This window comes from Dendronephthya gigantea, unplaced genomic scaffold (genome assembly GCF_004324835.1).
Source record: "Dendronephthya gigantea isolate DGI-Jeju-01 unplaced genomic scaffold, DenGig_1.0 000014F, whole genome shotgun sequence".
In the NCBI taxonomy this organism is placed as follows: Eukaryota; Metazoa; Cnidaria; class Anthozoa; order Malacalcyonacea; family Nephtheidae; genus Dendronephthya; species Dendronephthya gigantea.
This window is the reverse complement of record NW_021163024.1, coordinates 1899721-1918725: the sequence shown is the minus strand read 5'-3', so window position 1 is coordinate 1918725 and position 19005 is coordinate 1899721. Positions and strand designations below refer to the sequence as shown.

At 36.1% G+C, this 19005-nt stretch overlaps 1 protein-coding gene across 2 annotated transcripts; it reads left to right on the top strand.

Moving 5' to 3' along the window:
* Positions 1–701: 701 nt before the first annotated feature.
* On the top strand, positions 702–17529 carry LOC114519872 (allene oxide synthase-lipoxygenase protein-like). Of its 2 annotated transcripts, XM_028540049.1 has the most exons (17): positions 702–796; positions 5744–5788; positions 7389–7425; positions 7736–7815; positions 9408–9600; positions 9882–10116; positions 10628–10828; positions 11516–11755; positions 12646–12887; positions 13011–13189; positions 13358–13448; positions 13862–14039; positions 14531–14834; positions 15047–15355; positions 15504–15740; positions 16284–16808; positions 17070–17529. In XM_028540049.1, exons 3-17 carry the CDS (start codon positions 7410–7412, stop codon positions 17247–17249), a joined length of 3210 nt encoding a protein of 1069 aa, XP_028395850.1. In that variant the 5' UTR covers positions 702–796; positions 5744–5788; positions 7389–7409; the 3' UTR covers positions 17250–17529. The 2 variants fall into 2 exon arrangements, with proteins under 2 accessions (XP_028395850.1, XP_028395851.1); XM_028540050.1 differs by lacking the exons at positions 702–796; positions 5744–5788 and adding an exon at positions 7243–7261.
* The last annotated feature ends 1476 nt before the right edge of the window (positions 17530–19005 follow it).

Genomic DNA, 19005 nt, shown 5'->3' with positions numbered 1-19005 from the left:
AAAATAATCGACTTGGGGAAGATCTTGCAAAAGCCAACAATATAATAAATGAACTTTATAGATATCTTTATAGAAATAAAAGATAGCTTTCATTTAACCGCAAAGGAAAGGATTTCGGCACGCAAGGCAGAAATTATCAACCTGTAACAAAACCTGAAACGGACCTGTGAGCGTGTTTACATACTAAAAAAGCCCAAGTCAGTATAAAACAGGCTTCAGATTGTCATATACATCTACCCTCAACTATTAGAAGCACCGGCTATCCATTTTAGTAAATTGTAAATAATGTTAATAAAAATCACTTGTGGATACAAACATATTTCATGTGATAGTGCATAAAAATGCTTATCTCAGACATGCACTGCATGTGGTTGAGTGGTTCCCACCATGCAGGCATTCAAGTAGAATTAATTTTTCAATATACGTTCGACCAGCGGTCATACACCCTTGTTGCATGAAACACAAACGATAAAGATCTTCACCTAAGACTTTTAGATAAAAACCTTTCCTATATATCAATTCGGTTATAGAGACATACGGAATTGCATCTTTTTAATGCGACACTGCATGTCCATACAAAGCCGAATCTCACGCGATCATGCATGCATGGGTGTGCATATTCATATATTTGTTATGCACGATGAATTTCTTTTGTGAGTGTACGAGTTTTGAAAAGAAACCGGATACCGGCGGAACCCGGATATTGCCCAAGTGTCTAATCTAAATCACAGCTCACAATCAAAGAAGGCTATCGTTTCTGAAATCACCTTGCAAGCTATCATCACCTGCACGTAAGGTAGGAGTTTGGCGACCAAAGTGACATAGTTAGATATATATGTTATAGATGTCAGTTCTATCGGCAAAAGCCGGAGACTAGAATGATGCTTGATGGTGACAAAAGTGATGTATGTTAATTTAGTTCGAGCTACGTGGATTTTGTAGACGATAGTCTACAATTATACATTTTGGAAACGTCAACTCGTAGAGCTAATGTTTTTGTGTTTCATTACTTAATCATTCTTTCATTTGTCGATTCTTCTTTGCCTTTCTGGCTCTCTCTTTGCATGCAGTATTCGTTGCTGTCAACACAATTAATACATTTGTGATGAATCATTGAATTTATGCAAAGCTATAAGTTAAGTTACGCGTTCACTGCCGTCTACCGACACACACTGAAGGCGAATCCCCCCATCGGACGCATGCGTCCAACTATGCAACGCGACTCTCACGAATTTTTGACTTCAAAAAGAAACGAAGTTTGATATCTTATTATATTCTTGATAGCATATTTTTTACATGTCTGGCGCCCACGCCTTTAACATGTCAGAATTGAATATATTTGCCTTAAAAAACTGAAAATTCGCGTCGCGTTGGCGAATCTCGTCCAGTGCATGTGTGTGGGCCATTTGTGTGCATATATAGAGAAACTGTTGGCGTGCAATGGCGGGGTAATTCTAACCTACACTGTGAATTAAAACTCGCATACTAGACCGAACTAACCACTTCAGGTAAAGTGCTTGTCGTTGATTCAAACCTTTGTTGGAGAAAAAATTCAACCCCTGAATTCAACCCGTGAATTCAACCCTGGAATTCAACCCCGTTTAAGCCTGGGATCGCCCCAATAAGTTGAGGTGAATATGAACAGTATAGCACTTTTCATGCACGGTCACTTAAATCAAAGTTCACAATAATCCTACGGACAATATTACCTGTGAGTATCTTGCAACATGGACTTCTATATAAACTGCCATATATAGGCTAATATATTCATATATTATTCGTGTTAACAGACAGGATTCTTTAAAGGGACTAATAATGCTGACACTTCTTCCGCCATCTATGTGAAGTCTGCAGTGATATTTAGAGTGCTGCTAGCGAAACGAAGTCCGTGTTCTGGCTATAGTCCAGCGAAGTTGATGACTTTCGAACTTTCGTTCTATTGTTCACAACTTCATCAGAGCTCGTGTAAGAAACAATTGTTGGATGAGAGATAACACTTACCTCAACCTTGATAACTCTGCAAATCACAAAAACCGAATTCAATAATTGTTTTATTATACATTTGAAGAATAGTAAACATAGTATTAACGAATGAAAAACCTTATTTAATAGCAACATCCAAAAATACGTGAATTATTAATACATAAATACATTCAAGTGCAATGAACAAGTTACTGGAAGTTGAGTTAAACACTCAAATTATGACCATAAGGCATAATAAAATTAACAATTATATCATTTGATAATCTATCCTTATCTTTTTTCTACGTTTGTAAACGTTTGTTTTCCTTTGTTTGTATCGGAAATGAATACCGCTTGTTAACCACCGCAGGCTCACTTGCAGATAACTCAGTTATTCAGCTTATTCAGTTATTCAGCTTCTTCAGTGGGTGGTTGTGTATGTATATAGTATGTATACAATATAATTTATATAATGCTAATATATGTATGTATATTTGAACCCTCGTAACATGAAAATTAAGTTAATTAACCAACCTAGTCTTTTCTGCGGCTTAACCGATTTCTTTGTAACTCGCCACAGTCTCGCCGCGCACTATAAATTAATTGCGAGCTTTAATTTTGATGATGAAAAATTTTAGATGTAAGGATTTTCATAAACAATAGATTTAGCTGCATCCTTCTTCATGCAGCAAACAGACAATTTTACTAAGTTTATCAGTATAGTAATAGTAAGCTCTTTTCCAATAGTATGCTCTTCTTATCGCCTAAATCAAAATGGTTATGCAAGTGGTCAATCATGTGTGTACAAACGGCTGTAATTTCCCAATAGTATCCATTCACGATATGGATTTGTATTATGAGAATTGCGGCTTTATTTAGTGTCTGATTGAGACTTTTTTTAGTATCTGACTTTTTCTTCTTGCAATGGCTTTGGGGTTGTCGACTTGTCGTACATTGTTTAATCCGATCGCATAATCTCATGCAGGAATGTCAAGAATGAGTATACGTGGCTTTACAATGGATTTATTTAATTATTCATTTGTTGTTGTAGCAACCTAATCTTCACTGCGCCTTGGATTCCCTTTTAACTCGCCCCAGTCTCGTAGAGAAAGCATAAATTTCGGTATAATGATAGTGTTAGGTAGTTCGTTCAAAAAGACTGTTAACAAATAATACCTATCTCTAAAATATAACATACTCTTCTGTGGATGGCGCGAAGTGCCATGTATATTTACACCTTTATATCGACCGCTATAGTTAATTAATTCAAGTAATTAGTTTAACAATACACATTATACAACAATGAAATATTATGCACTTGAAACATTTGAAAGTGGACTAATCAGGATTGCTCCAGACAGTGGACTAATATATCGGTTTGATTTTTGGCACTTCACTCGATGTAGGTAAATTCTAAAAATCTAAACTGGTTTTTAAAGGGCTTAATTTCGAGTGGAATTATACACACTTCAAATTCATGCCTGGAACTGTGGTCCTCCGGCAGGGATGGTGACCTACGCTTTTGCGACGCAGGTGCAATGCTCTTGCCACTGAGCTACAGAGGTAGCTGAAAAGAGCAAGTTTGGTTAATCTATATAGGATAGTAATGCCGGGAATATAGGTGCGGTAAATTGGTTTTTATTTTTGGTACTTTACTCGATGTAGGTAAATTCTAGAGGTTTGAAGGGTCTTAATTTCGAGTGGAATCATGCAGACTTCAAATTCAAGCCAGTAAAAAAAATTTTACCTACATCGAGTGAAGTGCCAAAAATCAAAACTGATTTACCCTCACCTATTCCCGGCATTATATACAATCCACATTAACCACGCATGCTCTAGTTCGCTACCTCGGTAGCTCAGTCGCAAGAGCATTGCACCGGCATCGCAAAAGCGTTGGTTCGATTCAAGCCGGAGGACCTATAGCTCACACCTTTTCCCATCAACTGTTCCTGGTGCGAATAATGAAATGTTGTATATATTCCACTCGAAATTACCTATAGATTGTAACATTACATATAATGCATATATAACAATGCACTGTCGACATTAGTTGTTTCACGGCAAAACAAATCGCAATGTTTCGAAAAAAGCTAAAGCACAGTGCTTGATATCTGAATCCATTGGACAACAAAGAACAAAATTTCTCTGTTCATGCATGTCCTGAAATATCAAACCGTGAAAAGCCAACCGCGGTGTTCAGAAAAAAGTAACCAATGCATTGCCCTTGATTTGGTTTTCTCGATGTTAAGTTCTACACAACTGGAAATTCGGGACATTAATTACCGCAAAAGTTCATAATGCTAGGATTTCGCAATCAAAGATGGCTGCCTTGTTATTTTCCCCAAAGCGCAACGCAGGGCCACCGTACGAGATTACGAATTACACCCGGGTATTGTGACAGAACTGTTTTAAATGTTTGAAATGTTTTAAATTGGCACGTGTCTATAGTATACATAATATTCTATGTTTGCTGTATGAAGAAGGTGCAGTTAAATCTATTGTTAATAAAAATCCTTGGCAGCCAAAATTTTTCATCATCGAGTTTTAAGCTCGCAATTAATACATAGTTCGCCACTAGACTGGGACGAGTTACAAAGAAATCCAAGGCGCAGCGAAGATTAGGTTGCTACAACAACAAATAAATAATTAAATAGATCCATTGTAAAGACACGTATACTCATTCTTGACATTCCTGCACGAGATTATGCGATCGGATTAAACAATGTACGACAGCCCGAAAGCCATTGCAAGAAGAAAAAGTCAGATACTAAAAAAAGTCTCAATCACACACTAAATAAAGCCGCAATTCTCATAATACAAATCCATATCGTGAATGGATGCTATTGGGAAATTACAGCCGTTTGTACACACATGATTGACCACTTGCATAATCGACAAACTTTTGATTTAGGCGATAAAAAGGGCATACTATTAGAAAAGAGCTTACTATTACTATACTGATAAACTTAGTAAAATTGTCTATTTGCTGTATAAAGAAGATTGCAGTTAAATCTATTGTTTATGAAAATCCTGACATCCAAAATTTTTCATCATCGAGATTCAAGCTCGCAATTAATGCATAGTTCGCGAGGAGACTGGGGCGAGTTACAAAGAAATTCAACCCGTAGAGAAACCCTTCTCGGTTATATTTTCATGTTACGAGGGTTCAAATATACATACATATATTAGCATAAATTATATAAATTATATTGTATACACACTGTTTAGAATCATATATGAGTAGAGTGCTCGATATATCAAAGTATAGAGCTAATAAGACGATAAAATACAATAAACTTGGTTTACTTCATATGATTTTATTCTCTACAAATTTGTTTCGTATAACAAGCAGTGCTTGCCACACTCATCAGGTGAATTTAAATGTCGCGCTATATAGTTGCCATGGCTATATATATACACTATTTACATGTTTGACGAAAAACGAATTGCATATATACATATACGCATTGTATTAGGTTACATTAATTAAGAGAAATTTATTTCTATGTCTGCATTTTGATAAAAGTTCGCTTCTTGAAATCAGGGAACAAAGTTCAGGGTGGTAGATTATCATGAATTTTTGGTTAGTACAAAGACTACAGCGTTTAGATGTATTACTATAACTCTTGCACTGTTTCGTAATACGCCAGCTTATCACATAATTGACCTTTGACTCCTTCATTCCTCTGTCGTTTGCGGTGAACATAGCTGACCCTTTGGGTAAAAAAAGCCTCATTCATTTGCGTTACTCTTAGCGCCGTTTTGTTTTTTTGCCACACAGAAAGACAACACATAATCTGAAGAAAGAAATATACGCACGTAACCGGTAAGTTTTTAAACATAATAATTAACAATTATGTTTCAACAAAACATGTGTTCAGCTTCACGAGTGCTCGCGCTATGTTTCTTTTCCCATTAATTTTGTATATTATTTATGTGATATTTTGACAAATATGTACCTTTTATGACGCGCACTTTTTCAGGATTTAGTGGTCTTCGCGTTTCGGCCAGTGTCGTCATTTTTCCCTGCGATGACCCTATGCATGCCTTGACCACAAGACGATGCTAATTCAGTAGCCGTGAACACCAACGAATGAAGCCGAAAGACTAATTAACAATTTTTGCAAATCGTTTTCGCTTCTTTATGCAGAACGTTTTTACACACTGAATGTTCACCAGTTACTGCATTTAGCTGACGATCGAGGTAAAGGAACTCGGACCGCTCTACACGCACTGCTGTTTCACATTTGAGGATAAAAATGGGTTCATTTTGAAACTTAAGCCTCCTCCGCAGGCATCTCTTATGTAATTATGTTAGGCATTTATATTTGGCTTGGGTAATTAAGCTGTGTCGGGGAACGAGAAAAAAAACGTGCTGGAGATCTCTCCCATTTATTTCCTCGCCTTCCCCGACACCGCTAACCCAAGCCAAATATAAATGCCTAATATGAATACATAAGAGAAGGCTATTGAAACTTATTCATGACACACAATGTATTGATAAAGAGATTTTTTCTGCAGACACATTAACCCAAAAGTTGCCTGAACTCCGACGCAAATGTTTGCCCAAAGATTCAGAGATGGAATGCCTTTAGTTAACTTTAACGCGTTCTTCCAGTTCCAGATCAAAGTTTAGAACAGAAATTCTTCCCCATGTATATGCAACCAGCTCTACCTACCAAACAGTGTTGACAGATGCGGAATTTAATGCTTTGATTACCTTAATGGGTTCAGCATGTCCAACAAATCGCTTTTGGGCGTTTAATAGGGTTCAAATAAGCGCAAATCGATTACTTGTGGTTTGACGTACAAATTAACGCTTGAAAAAAAGAAATTGCGCAGTGATCAAATACAAAGACAACAACGATTTTCGTTTCGCATTTTCGCAATTGTTCGGTACTTTATTAGATACGATTTTGAAATGAATCAACCGGTATATCTTGCAGTTGCTCACCCTATTTTGTGTATGAGTTACAATCCGAAAGTACACATCAATCGCGTTTTGCCTTACAAGGATAGCGATATTCTAGCGATTAATCTTGCGAACATTTTAACAAATTGTTTGTATATGCTGTTAGGCGAAAAAGCTCACAATAAGCAGCGTCAAGTGGATTTGACCCGCACTTGGCATTTAGTATAAGATAAATGATTCGCAGTGGCGTGCGGGGGGGGGGGGGCACATATTCGTACAGACGTGCAAAGACAGTGGATTTGAAAAGAAATTAATCTTGCCCAACATGAATAAATGAATATGTGCGACGCCCCCCTCCCCCCAATTATCCTCTCTGGTACTTGATTGGTAATTCGATTTCCTTTGTGTACAAATCTCAGTAGTGCATTTATCTACTTCGTTGAGAATTGTTTTTCACGCTACCAGAGCCACGGCACATATAATAACTGATAACGATTAATTGTTATTTTTGCAGGAACTGAGGAAACAGCTATATATGCACACCATGGTTTGTATGTATCAAATTATCAATCACAACATTCTATATTCTCCCTATGAAGTCAGTATCTGACATCCGTTTGCTTACAAGCGACATGTGTTTGACTTTAACCTGTGTCCGAAAAGCGTTAGATTGTATCATTAAATTATATGCTATCAACTGCATTTTTATCACTGGCTGTATTCGTATGTAATAATAGAAGACGAAATAATCAGTTTAAACGTGACTGCATGCAATACTAGTGCGATACTAGATATTTCGAATTCCTTATTGTTTGCGATTGATTTGGATGATAATATATGAGTGTTTCACTATTAATCTAGGGAAAAATATTGGATTTGAGATATTCGCCGAGAAATTTGGTAAAGAGGAGCTTGAGAAGCGAGTGAAAGATGAACACACGGTATGGTTGTGAGTATTTATTGTGTCACTGCAACAAAATTTCCCCCCCTATTCTTATTTGATTAAAAAAGAACTCAGTCTTCTAGAAACAATTTGATGTATATATGACTTTGGTAGGTTAAATAGAAGTTGACTAATTTTGTATGTCCTCAAACTTCGGTATCAGATGCGAACTTTTATAGCCGCCATATTTGCTGCATGTGACGTCATAACGAGTGTCTATGGTAATATATATAGCTTGTGTGTTGTCAGCTTCGAATTTTTGAGCTTGAGGCCAAGAACCAAATCATTTTATTTTGAAATGGAAATTAATTCTTTTATTTCAATACGCGATTGCAAAACAGTGGTATATGGTTTGCAGGAATATATCCCATAGTATACATCATGCAATATCATCATTAACAAGGACATACCATTGTCTTCGTCTTCTTTTACTGAAAGACTAAGTAGTTCTTTTACGTTTCGTAGCAAAGTTTCCTTTCTACAGTATTCACTGACAATTTTACTAGTATATTGAATAAGACCAATGTGAACACCCATATAGTGGGTTCATATGTGGTTCATTGACACTGTAGTAATTCAGTATCGCTGTCAGACGGGCTTTTAGATTAACCCGAATTTTCTAACAAACCGGCGTAAATTTTCAAACCCTTTTCCAGGCATTCCTTGAATATATGTTAGTTAAAAGAATTAACTTCCATTTCAAAATAAAATGATTTGGTTCTTGGCCTCAAGCTCGAAAATTCAAAGCTGACAACACACATGCTATATATATATATATATATATATATATATATATATATATATATATATATATATATATATATATATATATATATATATATATTACCATAGGTACTCATTATGACGTCACATGCAGCAAACATGGCGGCTATAAAAGTTCACATCTGATACCGAAGTTTGAGGACAAAATTAGTCAACTTCTATTTAACGTACCAAAGTCATATATACATCAAATTGTTTGTATAAAAGACTGAATATTTTTAGGCTGATAAAAATAGGGTCAAAAATTTCGTTGTAGTAGCACTTTGAAATAGCACCTTTTTCATTGTTTTTCATAGAAGCACTTTTTCATTTTTCATATCTTCGCCATGCTTTACTCATGCATTGAACGCTGTCGAAGTCGTCTATATTTATTCTCGGCTCCACTTCGCACAATAATTAACATATAATTATCATAAAAACTTAGCATGAAATGACTGCGGTATACCAACTGCCTAAAATAGACAAAAACACTTCTCGACGTTTCGACCTGAGGGCCTTCGTCAGTAAGGCCCACGAACTCTTTTGAGCTGGTTTCATTCCTCTTGACAAAGACGTCGACCCTCAGGTCGAGACGTCGAGAAGTGTTTTTGTTTATTTTAGGCAGTTGTTATACCACATTTGATGTTAAATTGTTTAAAGACGCTGCCATGCGCTGCTCACTGGTTATATAATTATCATATAATTATGAAATATTTATCATAATCATTATGCTATAACTAATTATCGTTAGAGTTACATTTCGTCCCATAGATAATGAGTATTGATAATTCTATTTCAGTTTAGAAAATTCAATTTCTTACAATTTAGCCACCATCAGATTCTCCTGTATTCGGCGGTCTTAAATTGAAATTAAAGACAGAAAAATTCAAGACCTTATTCACCCTTGCCACTACCTTAAGGGGATTTAGCAGAAGTACCCACACTGTTGGTACTGGCGGAATTGGAGAAATAAAAATCGTTGATGATCCGAGATTTCCTGAACACGAATTCTTTAGAGCTGGTTAGTGTTCGTTGATTTGTGCAACTACATAAATAATTGTTTGGATGGTGAAGATTCTGATTTGAATTTTGGACCATCAATATTATCGTAGTTTTATTAGTCATTACAGAAGCAATCTATAATTTCAAAGATCATTTAATTATAATTTCAAAAGCTGTACGCTTAAAAAACAAGGAAAAAGTGAATATATCGAATTGAATAGGATTGTAATAACTTTGCTATAAGTATTATTCTACACGTAAAATGTTTTCTTACGCACAAAAACGTCCCATTCACTCCAGGTCGAAAATTCCCTGCAAGATTACGTCATGCAAACAGCAAGTACATGGATGATGCTAGTGCTGATGCTAGATCATTCTCGATCAAGTTTGCTGACAGTGATAGTGAGAGTCCAATGGATATAGTTATGAACACTGGTGAAGCTAATATATTTTGGAACGCTTCGAGTTTTGAGGATTTTGTTCCTATGAAAGAAGGTGAATCCGGTAAAGAATATGCTTACAAGAATCCTTACTAGTAAGTTCATTATGACCTAGCGATATATCAACAATTGCAATGGGGATTCCGGATGTAATTTCTAACCTCCGGGCGGAATTAATAACCCAGCATGCAGCCTCGAGGGTGAAGTAATTAATCCAAGCACGTAGTTTTTTACAAAGTGCAATTGGACATAAATCAAATCAGTTCTGTACATATTTTACCTCAATGCTTTGCGATCATAAAGCACAGATGGGTGTAAAAGGATGAGATAACACTGAATATACCCCTGAAATAGCACCTGAAACCTAACAGAACGAGAGAAAAACAACCTGTTTTCACTCTGTTAATATGCCTATCTTTAAAAGACCTCATTTACATTTCCAACAATTTCTCACAATTCATGGTGATAAAAATCCTTTTATTACGGTGTATTGTGAACATGTTTTCTTAAATACTAATGTTTATTTGACCCAAATTTTAACAAAGTGTAAATATAAAAATCCAACTCCTTCCACTTGTCAGTGAAGGAATATAATTAATGTTTTAGTTATTACTACCTGGTCGAGGCCCTGAGACGAGCTCCTGATACCTTTGCTCATCTCTACTACTATTCTCAAGTTACGATGCATTTTAAAGCAAAGGATGGTAAAGTTCGTTATTGCAGATATCGTGCTCTTCCTGGAGATGTTGATATCAAAGAAGAAGATGAGAGTGGAAGATTGACAGAGGAAGAACAAAGAAAAATTTGGTGAATACTGCACTTCTATTAATTTGTTCGCCTGTGATATTGGACTTCACCGAAAAAGGTTGCTAAAGATAGATCGTACGAGTCGATTTATGCACGAGTTGTGAAGGATTGCAAAACGAACGAATGACTTTGTTTTCCGCCACAACTCGTTCATAATAAAACGCTTTTATTATACAAAAACCACAGTGAGCAACAAAAACCAAAATTTTACGCATCAAAACATATTTATTACAGTTAAGTTTCTTTGGAATTTTGTTCAATAGAATTTAGATATTCTTTCCGAAATATTTGACAATGTGCTGAATATGAAAATGTGTTGAATTTCAGAATTATGTTTTGACACTCACTCCTATAATTAAGTTTCGACGGCATCTTAAAAAAAATGTAAACAAATTGCCGCCAAAATGACATACGACAATTTTTCACATGTGAAGAATATCGCACGTCCAATCTAAAGACATGTATGACATTTTTTCAAACGTGAAAAAAAAAATCGTACATCAAGCCAAATGTCATTACAATTAATTTACCCAGTGAAGAACGATTTTTATTTCATCATTCTGCAGTGCATAAAACTCCATACACATAGCTATAATAAAAAATAGGATCCTCGTTGTTAGCCAACCGTTCAATGCTACACCACTATAATTCCATTATTTCTACAACTTGTTTTTTTCTGTTCTCAAGGATTTTCAGTCGCCATGCTGATGAGAAACGACCAACCGACTATTTACGCCAAGAGTACGTCAATCGTCTTTCTAAAGGCCCAGTAAATTATCGCTTGCAAATTCAAATACATGAAGCATCTCCAAATGACACTGCAACCATCTTCCACGCTGGTATAATGTGGGATAAGGAAACACACCCATGGTTTGACCTTGCTACGGTCTCAATCAAGACACCATTGTCACCAGATGTCCTGGAAAGGTTCGATATCTCAATTTTTAGTGTAGTTGTTTCCAATATTTATCAGCGTTTAGCACATCGTTGAGTTCAACCTATTTGATTGGTAGAAAAGAAAAAACAGTGTGTATAAAAAGTTTAGGTATACGCGCAGGCATCGTTAGAGAAATCTCTTGGCGTGTGTATGTATAGTTTGAGGCATCGAAACTCCTGTACAGAGAGCTTGTAGAATATTTTGCAAGAAAAAAAGTGTTTTTAGCAATCAAAATTAACATAAACGCTTTGAGCACCAAAATGGGTGAATAAAAAATTGCAGTTTAACTTAAATGTGGAAGATGTTTTATAAATTACTAAGGATTCAGACAACGTTTTGCTGCATGCCTAAAGCACGTTTCTAGCAAAAAAATGAAAAAAACTTTCGCTACGAGAGGTGTTTGAAGGGCTCAATTAGCGTAGCCAGCCTGACGATTTGTCCCCCTACGCTAATATTTTGGATTTCATTGAGAGTGAAAAACAGACCCGGAACAAAGCAATTTGACGGGCTAATAATAACGTGGATACCAGACAGGAAAAAATACTTCCAATTTTTTCAATGTTTCTTTGACAACATAACAACAATAATGGTGGGCTCTAGAAGTTACCTTTTACTGAGAAGATTGTTTCAAGTGTATATGAAAAAGAATAAATAAATATTAACGCCAGCTCCCTCCCCCCAATTAAGCTTTTAATAAGGACCCCGCCTTCTCGTCGTACTTTTGATAACAGAAGCTGAATTTTATTAGGAACAAATTGTTATGCGTTATAGAATAAACTTTTCCAAACTTGATACAATACATGCAGAATTTGTTTAGATTACGTATTGTACACCTCTTTATGAGATAGATTTCAATTCCTATTTATTTTTTTGAATTTAGAACTGGTTTCAGTATCGTTCACCAACCTGATTCGTTAGGATTACTCGAGGCTAAATCACCTGAAGATTACAACAGTATCGGACACTATCGAGTTGCTGTATACTCTCGCGTCCAGCAACTTCGTAAACTGAAATTTGGATCTGTGATTCCAGCTGAACAGAACGCCGTCTACAATATCGAGGTTGAAACAGGAGACAGGGAGCATGCCGGGACGGATGCGACTATCACCATCAGAATAACAGGTAAAATTATTCTAGTGCTTACTACTCATATTTTGTCTAATCTTCAGCACCTAGCTTGGTAATGTTTAGTGTCTAGAAAAGAGTTTGAAAAGCCAACAATATAACCCACGCGATTATTTGCAGGTGTCAAAGGTCGTACAGATTACCTGAAGCTGGACAAATGGTTCCATAATGACTTCGAAGCAGGAAGCAAAGAGCAATACCAAGTGGAAGGTTTCGATGTCGGTGACATTCAACTCATTGAACTTCATTCTGATGGAGGAGGATACTGGTCAGGTGATCCAGACTGGTTTGTAAACAGGGTAAGTGGCCGGATAAAGGGTGTTTTGGTTTAGAGTATAGCGTAGCAAAAATTCCCCAAAGTCTTCACTTTTTTGTCGACCTTTTGTAATTTCCACATGACATTGACTTTTCCAAAAGTCAAAACGAAGACGCATTTTCTCAAAATAATAAATATTCCACCAAAACAGGTGATTGTTTTGAGCTCCACTCAAGATCGTGTCTACTCTTTCCCATGCTTCAAATGGATATTCAAGGATATGGTACTATTTCCTGGTGAAGGTAATAATGAAACACGTTCATTGTGTCTTTACCAACTTATTAAAAAAAGCTTAGCAACTAATTTGAAAGGATGAAGTGGAAAAACATGCCTTATGGGCGCTTTTTAATAAACTTTTTATAAACCTTTTTTCGTCATTCCTTACCGAAAAATATCGAACCACCCTCTTTTCGCTCTCGCTCTATAACGTTTACTCTGTACAGAATGGGCTTCGTCGGAGAACATTCTCATAACTTTGAAAACCTGACGTTCGGTTAATTAAATTTACTAAATGGTGTCCAAAATTTCGCCAAAATTTTGATCTCCAAAACATGCTGCAAACGTATATTTTATCAATGGATTGCTATATAGGTCCTCAATTCAACTTGAGGTTGTTAAGAGGCATGTTTTGATTTAAATGACTTTCGATTTCCAGCAACTCTACCATTCCATAAAGTACCAGCCATAGTGAGTGAACATCGACAGAAGGAACTTGAAGAACGCAAAGTCACATACCAGTGGGATTACGTCTCTGATGATATGCCTGGAAATATTAAGGCTAAAACACATGACGACCTCCCACGAGATGTTCAATTTACTGATGAAAAGACCAGGTATTTTAATTCAATATCTGAGAAAAATGTATCATGAAAACCCAAAAAATAAGATATCAGTATCAAAGGATTTTACCTCATCTTTAAAAAATGCTCCTTTGTCTTCAAAATGCTAATTAAAAAATACTAAATGACAAAATATTGCCAGTACAGTGATACAGTACTTATCAGCAAGGCCCCGGGGACGAGGATAGTTCATACGGTCGTAATTGAATTTTAAAAAAGTGGTAGTAAATGGCACCTGTTTGCATTTCGCCATAAATATGCTTTGGATTGACAAATGTAGTTCCTAAAGCGGCTAGAGAGTGTATAATATCACGCTTTCTAATATACGAATTATAGTCGTTGAAATTGTTTTAACCTGTTTAAAATATGGATGACCATGCTTTTTTGTAACGACCAGAAAAGGTTGCTCTAATTCTTTTGATCAGTAAAGTAGTAAATCTACCAGATTAGAAGGTAATCACCGACGAATCTCTTACTTCTTCCAGATCCTACCAGGAAAGCAGAAAAGCAGCTCTCGTCAACCTCGGAATCGGGAAGCTGTTCACATTGTTTGAAGACTGGGATTCATTTGACGATTATCGTATCTTATACCGTAACTGGATCCTTGGTGACACACCCAACATGGCGGATAAATGGAATGAAGATCGCTGGTTTGGTTACCGATTCCTCAATGGAGCTAATCCTGTGACACTAATTCGTTGCGACGCACTTCCTGAGAATTTTCCGGTGACTAATGATGATGTGAAAGCCTCGTTGGATAGAGGAAAGTCATTGGAAGATGAAATGAAGGTGAAGGGTGTCTATAAAGCCGTATAACAACGAAGAATAATTGAACCGTGACGATTTTTTCCAGTTAAACTATTTTCTTTCGGCAGAGTGTCCCTTGTTTCATAAAAGTTTTAAAAATAAATAATTAAAAGAACCTGATTAAGTAGTTTCACTGACTTATCAATACATAAACCTAACTTGTAAATGTGAATTCCTAGATCTATTTCTTGCAGGATGGACATGTCTACATCGTTGACTTCAAGGTACTGGTAGGTGCAAAGTGTTATGGTGGTCCAATTCTTGAAGACATGGGATACAAAGTTCCTGATAATATCAATCATGAGAATGCTGATGTTCGTTACTGTGCTGCTCCTCTCGCGCTGTTTTATGTTAATAAGCTGGGACATCTTATGCCAATTGCTATACAAATCAACCAAGAACCTGGTCCTGAGAATCCAATATGGACACCGCATGAAGAAAATGAACATGACTGGATGCTCGCAAAATTCTGGCTGGGTGTGGCTGAATCAAATTTCCATCAGGTATCTACCAAACTAGAAATATATTCAGGTAAAAAACCCTCAAAAACCAAGAAAGTAAAATGGTAAATCCAAAATAGCAATGTGATGCTACATTTTGTCTTAAAATTAAAGGCCTTGGCAAACTTCCATCGTTTTTTTTTAATTTTAGCTCAATTCTCATTTGTTGCGAACTCACTTTACTACGGAATCATTTGCCTTATCAACCTGGCGAAACCTTGCTTCACCTCATCCAGTGTTTAAATTGTTGCAACCTCACATCTATGGCGTTCTTGCAATTGATACCATTGCTCGTAAAGAATTGATTAACTCAGATGGAATTGTTGATCAGTATTTGTCTTTAGGAGGTGGTGGTCATGTAGCATTTATGGAGAAGTGCTTTAAAGAAGTCAGTACTATATTTTCAAGAAATATCGTGTTTAAAATCGTTTGGGAATTAGGTGATATTTCATTGACGAACGGGCGTGCATTGTGATGCCATTTCTTAAAATTCTCCTGCCTAAAAGTCCAAATTTCACAAAACAAGTTTGAACATAAAACACTAAATTACATAGTCTAGTTTTAAAAAGCAAAGCTCTAATGCCGGCGAAGAAAGGTTTGCAAAAATTTCAGGAAGATTTCAGATAAATTTCTTACAGTAAAATGCTGAAAGCCAACCGAGCTGTCTTTGTTGCTAAGCAACATCATAAATAACGTGTACAGAGAATTTAATTATTTATCAGATAATTGAAATTTGTTGTAGTCCAGCTGTACATGCATGCACACGATTCGTTTTTTATTTCCAAAAAAATATATACTTCATAATACATTGATATAAACATTTCCATCATCTTAGTTGTATAACTACTTAATTTTAAAGTACACTTTCATCGCGTGATGCAAATAAATAAGCTAAAAATATATTAAATAGATTTCGATCAATTATTTTAAGGTTAATCTTCAAGATTACAATCTTCCACAAACATTGAAGAAACGTGGCGTCGATGATCCCTCAAAACTACCAGGATTTTATTATCGAGACGATGGCCTTGCATTGTGGGAAGCCATTAAAAATTTCGTTGGTGATATCATTGGTATTTACTACAAGAACGATGATGACGTGAAAAAAGATAACGAGATTCAGAGTTGGATCTTTGATGTTCATAAGAATGGTTGGCGTGTTAATCCAGGTCATAAAGATCACGGTGTTCCAGCATCGTTTGAAAGTGCTGAACAATTGATCGAAATCCTCACCTCAGTTATTTTCACATTTTCCTGCCAACATGCTGCTGTCAACTTCAGTCAGAAAGATCATTACGGATTCACTCCAAACGCCCCAGCTATTCTTCGACAACCACCACCAAAGAAAAAGGGCGAAGCGACAATTGAGTCAATTCTGTCAACTTTGCCGAACAAATCTCAAGCAGCCAAAGCCATTGCAACTGTTTATATTTTAACAAAATTCTTTGAAGATGAGGTAAGTGGTAGATAATTTTCATAAGAGCAATGAATCCCGAGTAATAATAGCTCGCATAATACTTAAGTTAGTTTTAATATGAAACCAACATTTTTATTTAACGTCAGCATATTTCAGCATTTCTCCATTGTGTTTTCATTCAACATAAACGAATGAAATATTGCGATTTTCGTATTTTCAGAGATGTGAACGAATAAATTAGTTACGGATGATCGATAGGTGTTGTCGTTCAGTATGCATTTACAGTTTTCTCCTTTTTAGCGTTATTTGGGAAATTACAGTGCCACAGCATGGGAAGACCAGGAAGCCCTTGATGCTATCAACCGTTTCCAAGACAAACTTGAAGATATTTCCAAGAAAATTAAGGAGCGAAACGCAAATTTAAAGCTTCCATACACCTATCTTCTTCCTGAACGTATTCCTAATGGAACTTCAATCTAGTTTGAACTGAAAATGACGATATGATTATACTTCGTATTGAATTCCTTTTCTTTTATTTTGTATTTCATGGAATAGTTAAACCAATTGAAATTCTGCTTTCTTATTCTTAATTCAATTAATGAACTAATTCTCACTAGCGAAGATAGAAACTGATTTAAGGAACTCCATACAATCTTGTTGGTATCTGTTGTTAGCTATATCATAGATATCCATCTCAGTAATAAAAATGTCTCAAGGCAGCCATCTTGCTGGTAAGTGAGTGTTTATTTCATGATATTGCATGATATTCAATGTAGCAAGTGCCGTGGCGTGTGCATGACGTGTCTATTTGGGAAAATTTGAGGACCCAAAAATAATCTCTAGTTATACTTCTGATCAATAGATATTTTGTCGTAATATTGAAATAGAACGTGTGACAAGAATTTACACTCACATGACTAATATCAAATAATTGAACAAATAATTGTTTTTTTTCCTAAACATCAAAATAGCTCAGGCTATCGTGTCAATCACTTGTATGCATATTGTGCACGAGCACTTAAGGCCTTACGTCACAAAAAGCTTAATGCAAATGAATTATGCTAAATATAGTCCCCGGAGCTGGTGCGAAGCGCCGTGCGAGGGCACAAATTCCGCTCGGAGATTTAGAATTACACCCGGGTATTGTGACAGAACATAGCGGAATCTAAAATTACCAAAATCCTATGTCATGGACGTTGGTTAGTTTTGTTACTTATAGGCATGCGTGAAATTTGAACGAGAAAAGACTGGTAATCGGCGACTTGGCGACGTTCGGCGAATCGGCGACGCTCTTGGCTGAGGCGGAAAGTTGTATTTCATCGAAAACGTCAGCAAACAATAAAATACGGATACGTGATGAAAGAAAAGCGGTTTTAGACAAGAGGGTGTCATCGTTTATTCCGTATTTGCTGTCTTTAAAACTTAAAAAATGAAGGTTTACCGGCTTGAATATTTGGAAATGGTATATTCCAAGGCAATATGTCACTTAAAGCTTGTAACAACCACGCGTAAGTAATAAAAAATTCTGACCGCAAACGTATTTAATTACTTTTTCACATTCAAGTGAAAATGTGTATTGTTTGCCTAGGACGGCATAATTTTCTGCCAAACGCGTTTCGGACATCAATATTTACATACGTCAAAAACCAGGCTAAGCCCCTACATTTATCTTAAAAACAAGCATGCTCTAGGATATATATCGTGCCAATCATTGATATGGATATTTTGTATATGAGCACTTGAAGAAATATGCCACAAACGTGCTGTAAAATTATTGATAAATTTATTTTAAATGGTAAGATGAGATAGATGAACATTTTGAAGATTTTACCACAAGATTACATTGAGTATATTAAGCTGCCATCGTTTTTAAAGTATTTATCGAATTAGCAGAACGCCAAAGTAGTTGACAACAATTTCAAAAAACAGAATTTTAGTGCTGGGACATGCATAATAGTAAGGCTAACTCATACTTCTAACCTAGAACGTTGATTGGCTAGCCGTTGGTCAGCCCGGTGGCCCAGAAGAGGAAAAACTGGACCTCAAACGGAGCAATTTGATTGTTAAAAAGCGTGCATATACCGAACTGGAGAATATCGTAAGCAACTTGAAATCAGTCGGACTGGACTCAACAAGGCAAAACTCATATGATCAAAACACATGATCAAAACAGGCAGAACAACCACGACATCAAAAGCCATATATACAACACTGAAGTTATCATTTCATTTTAATT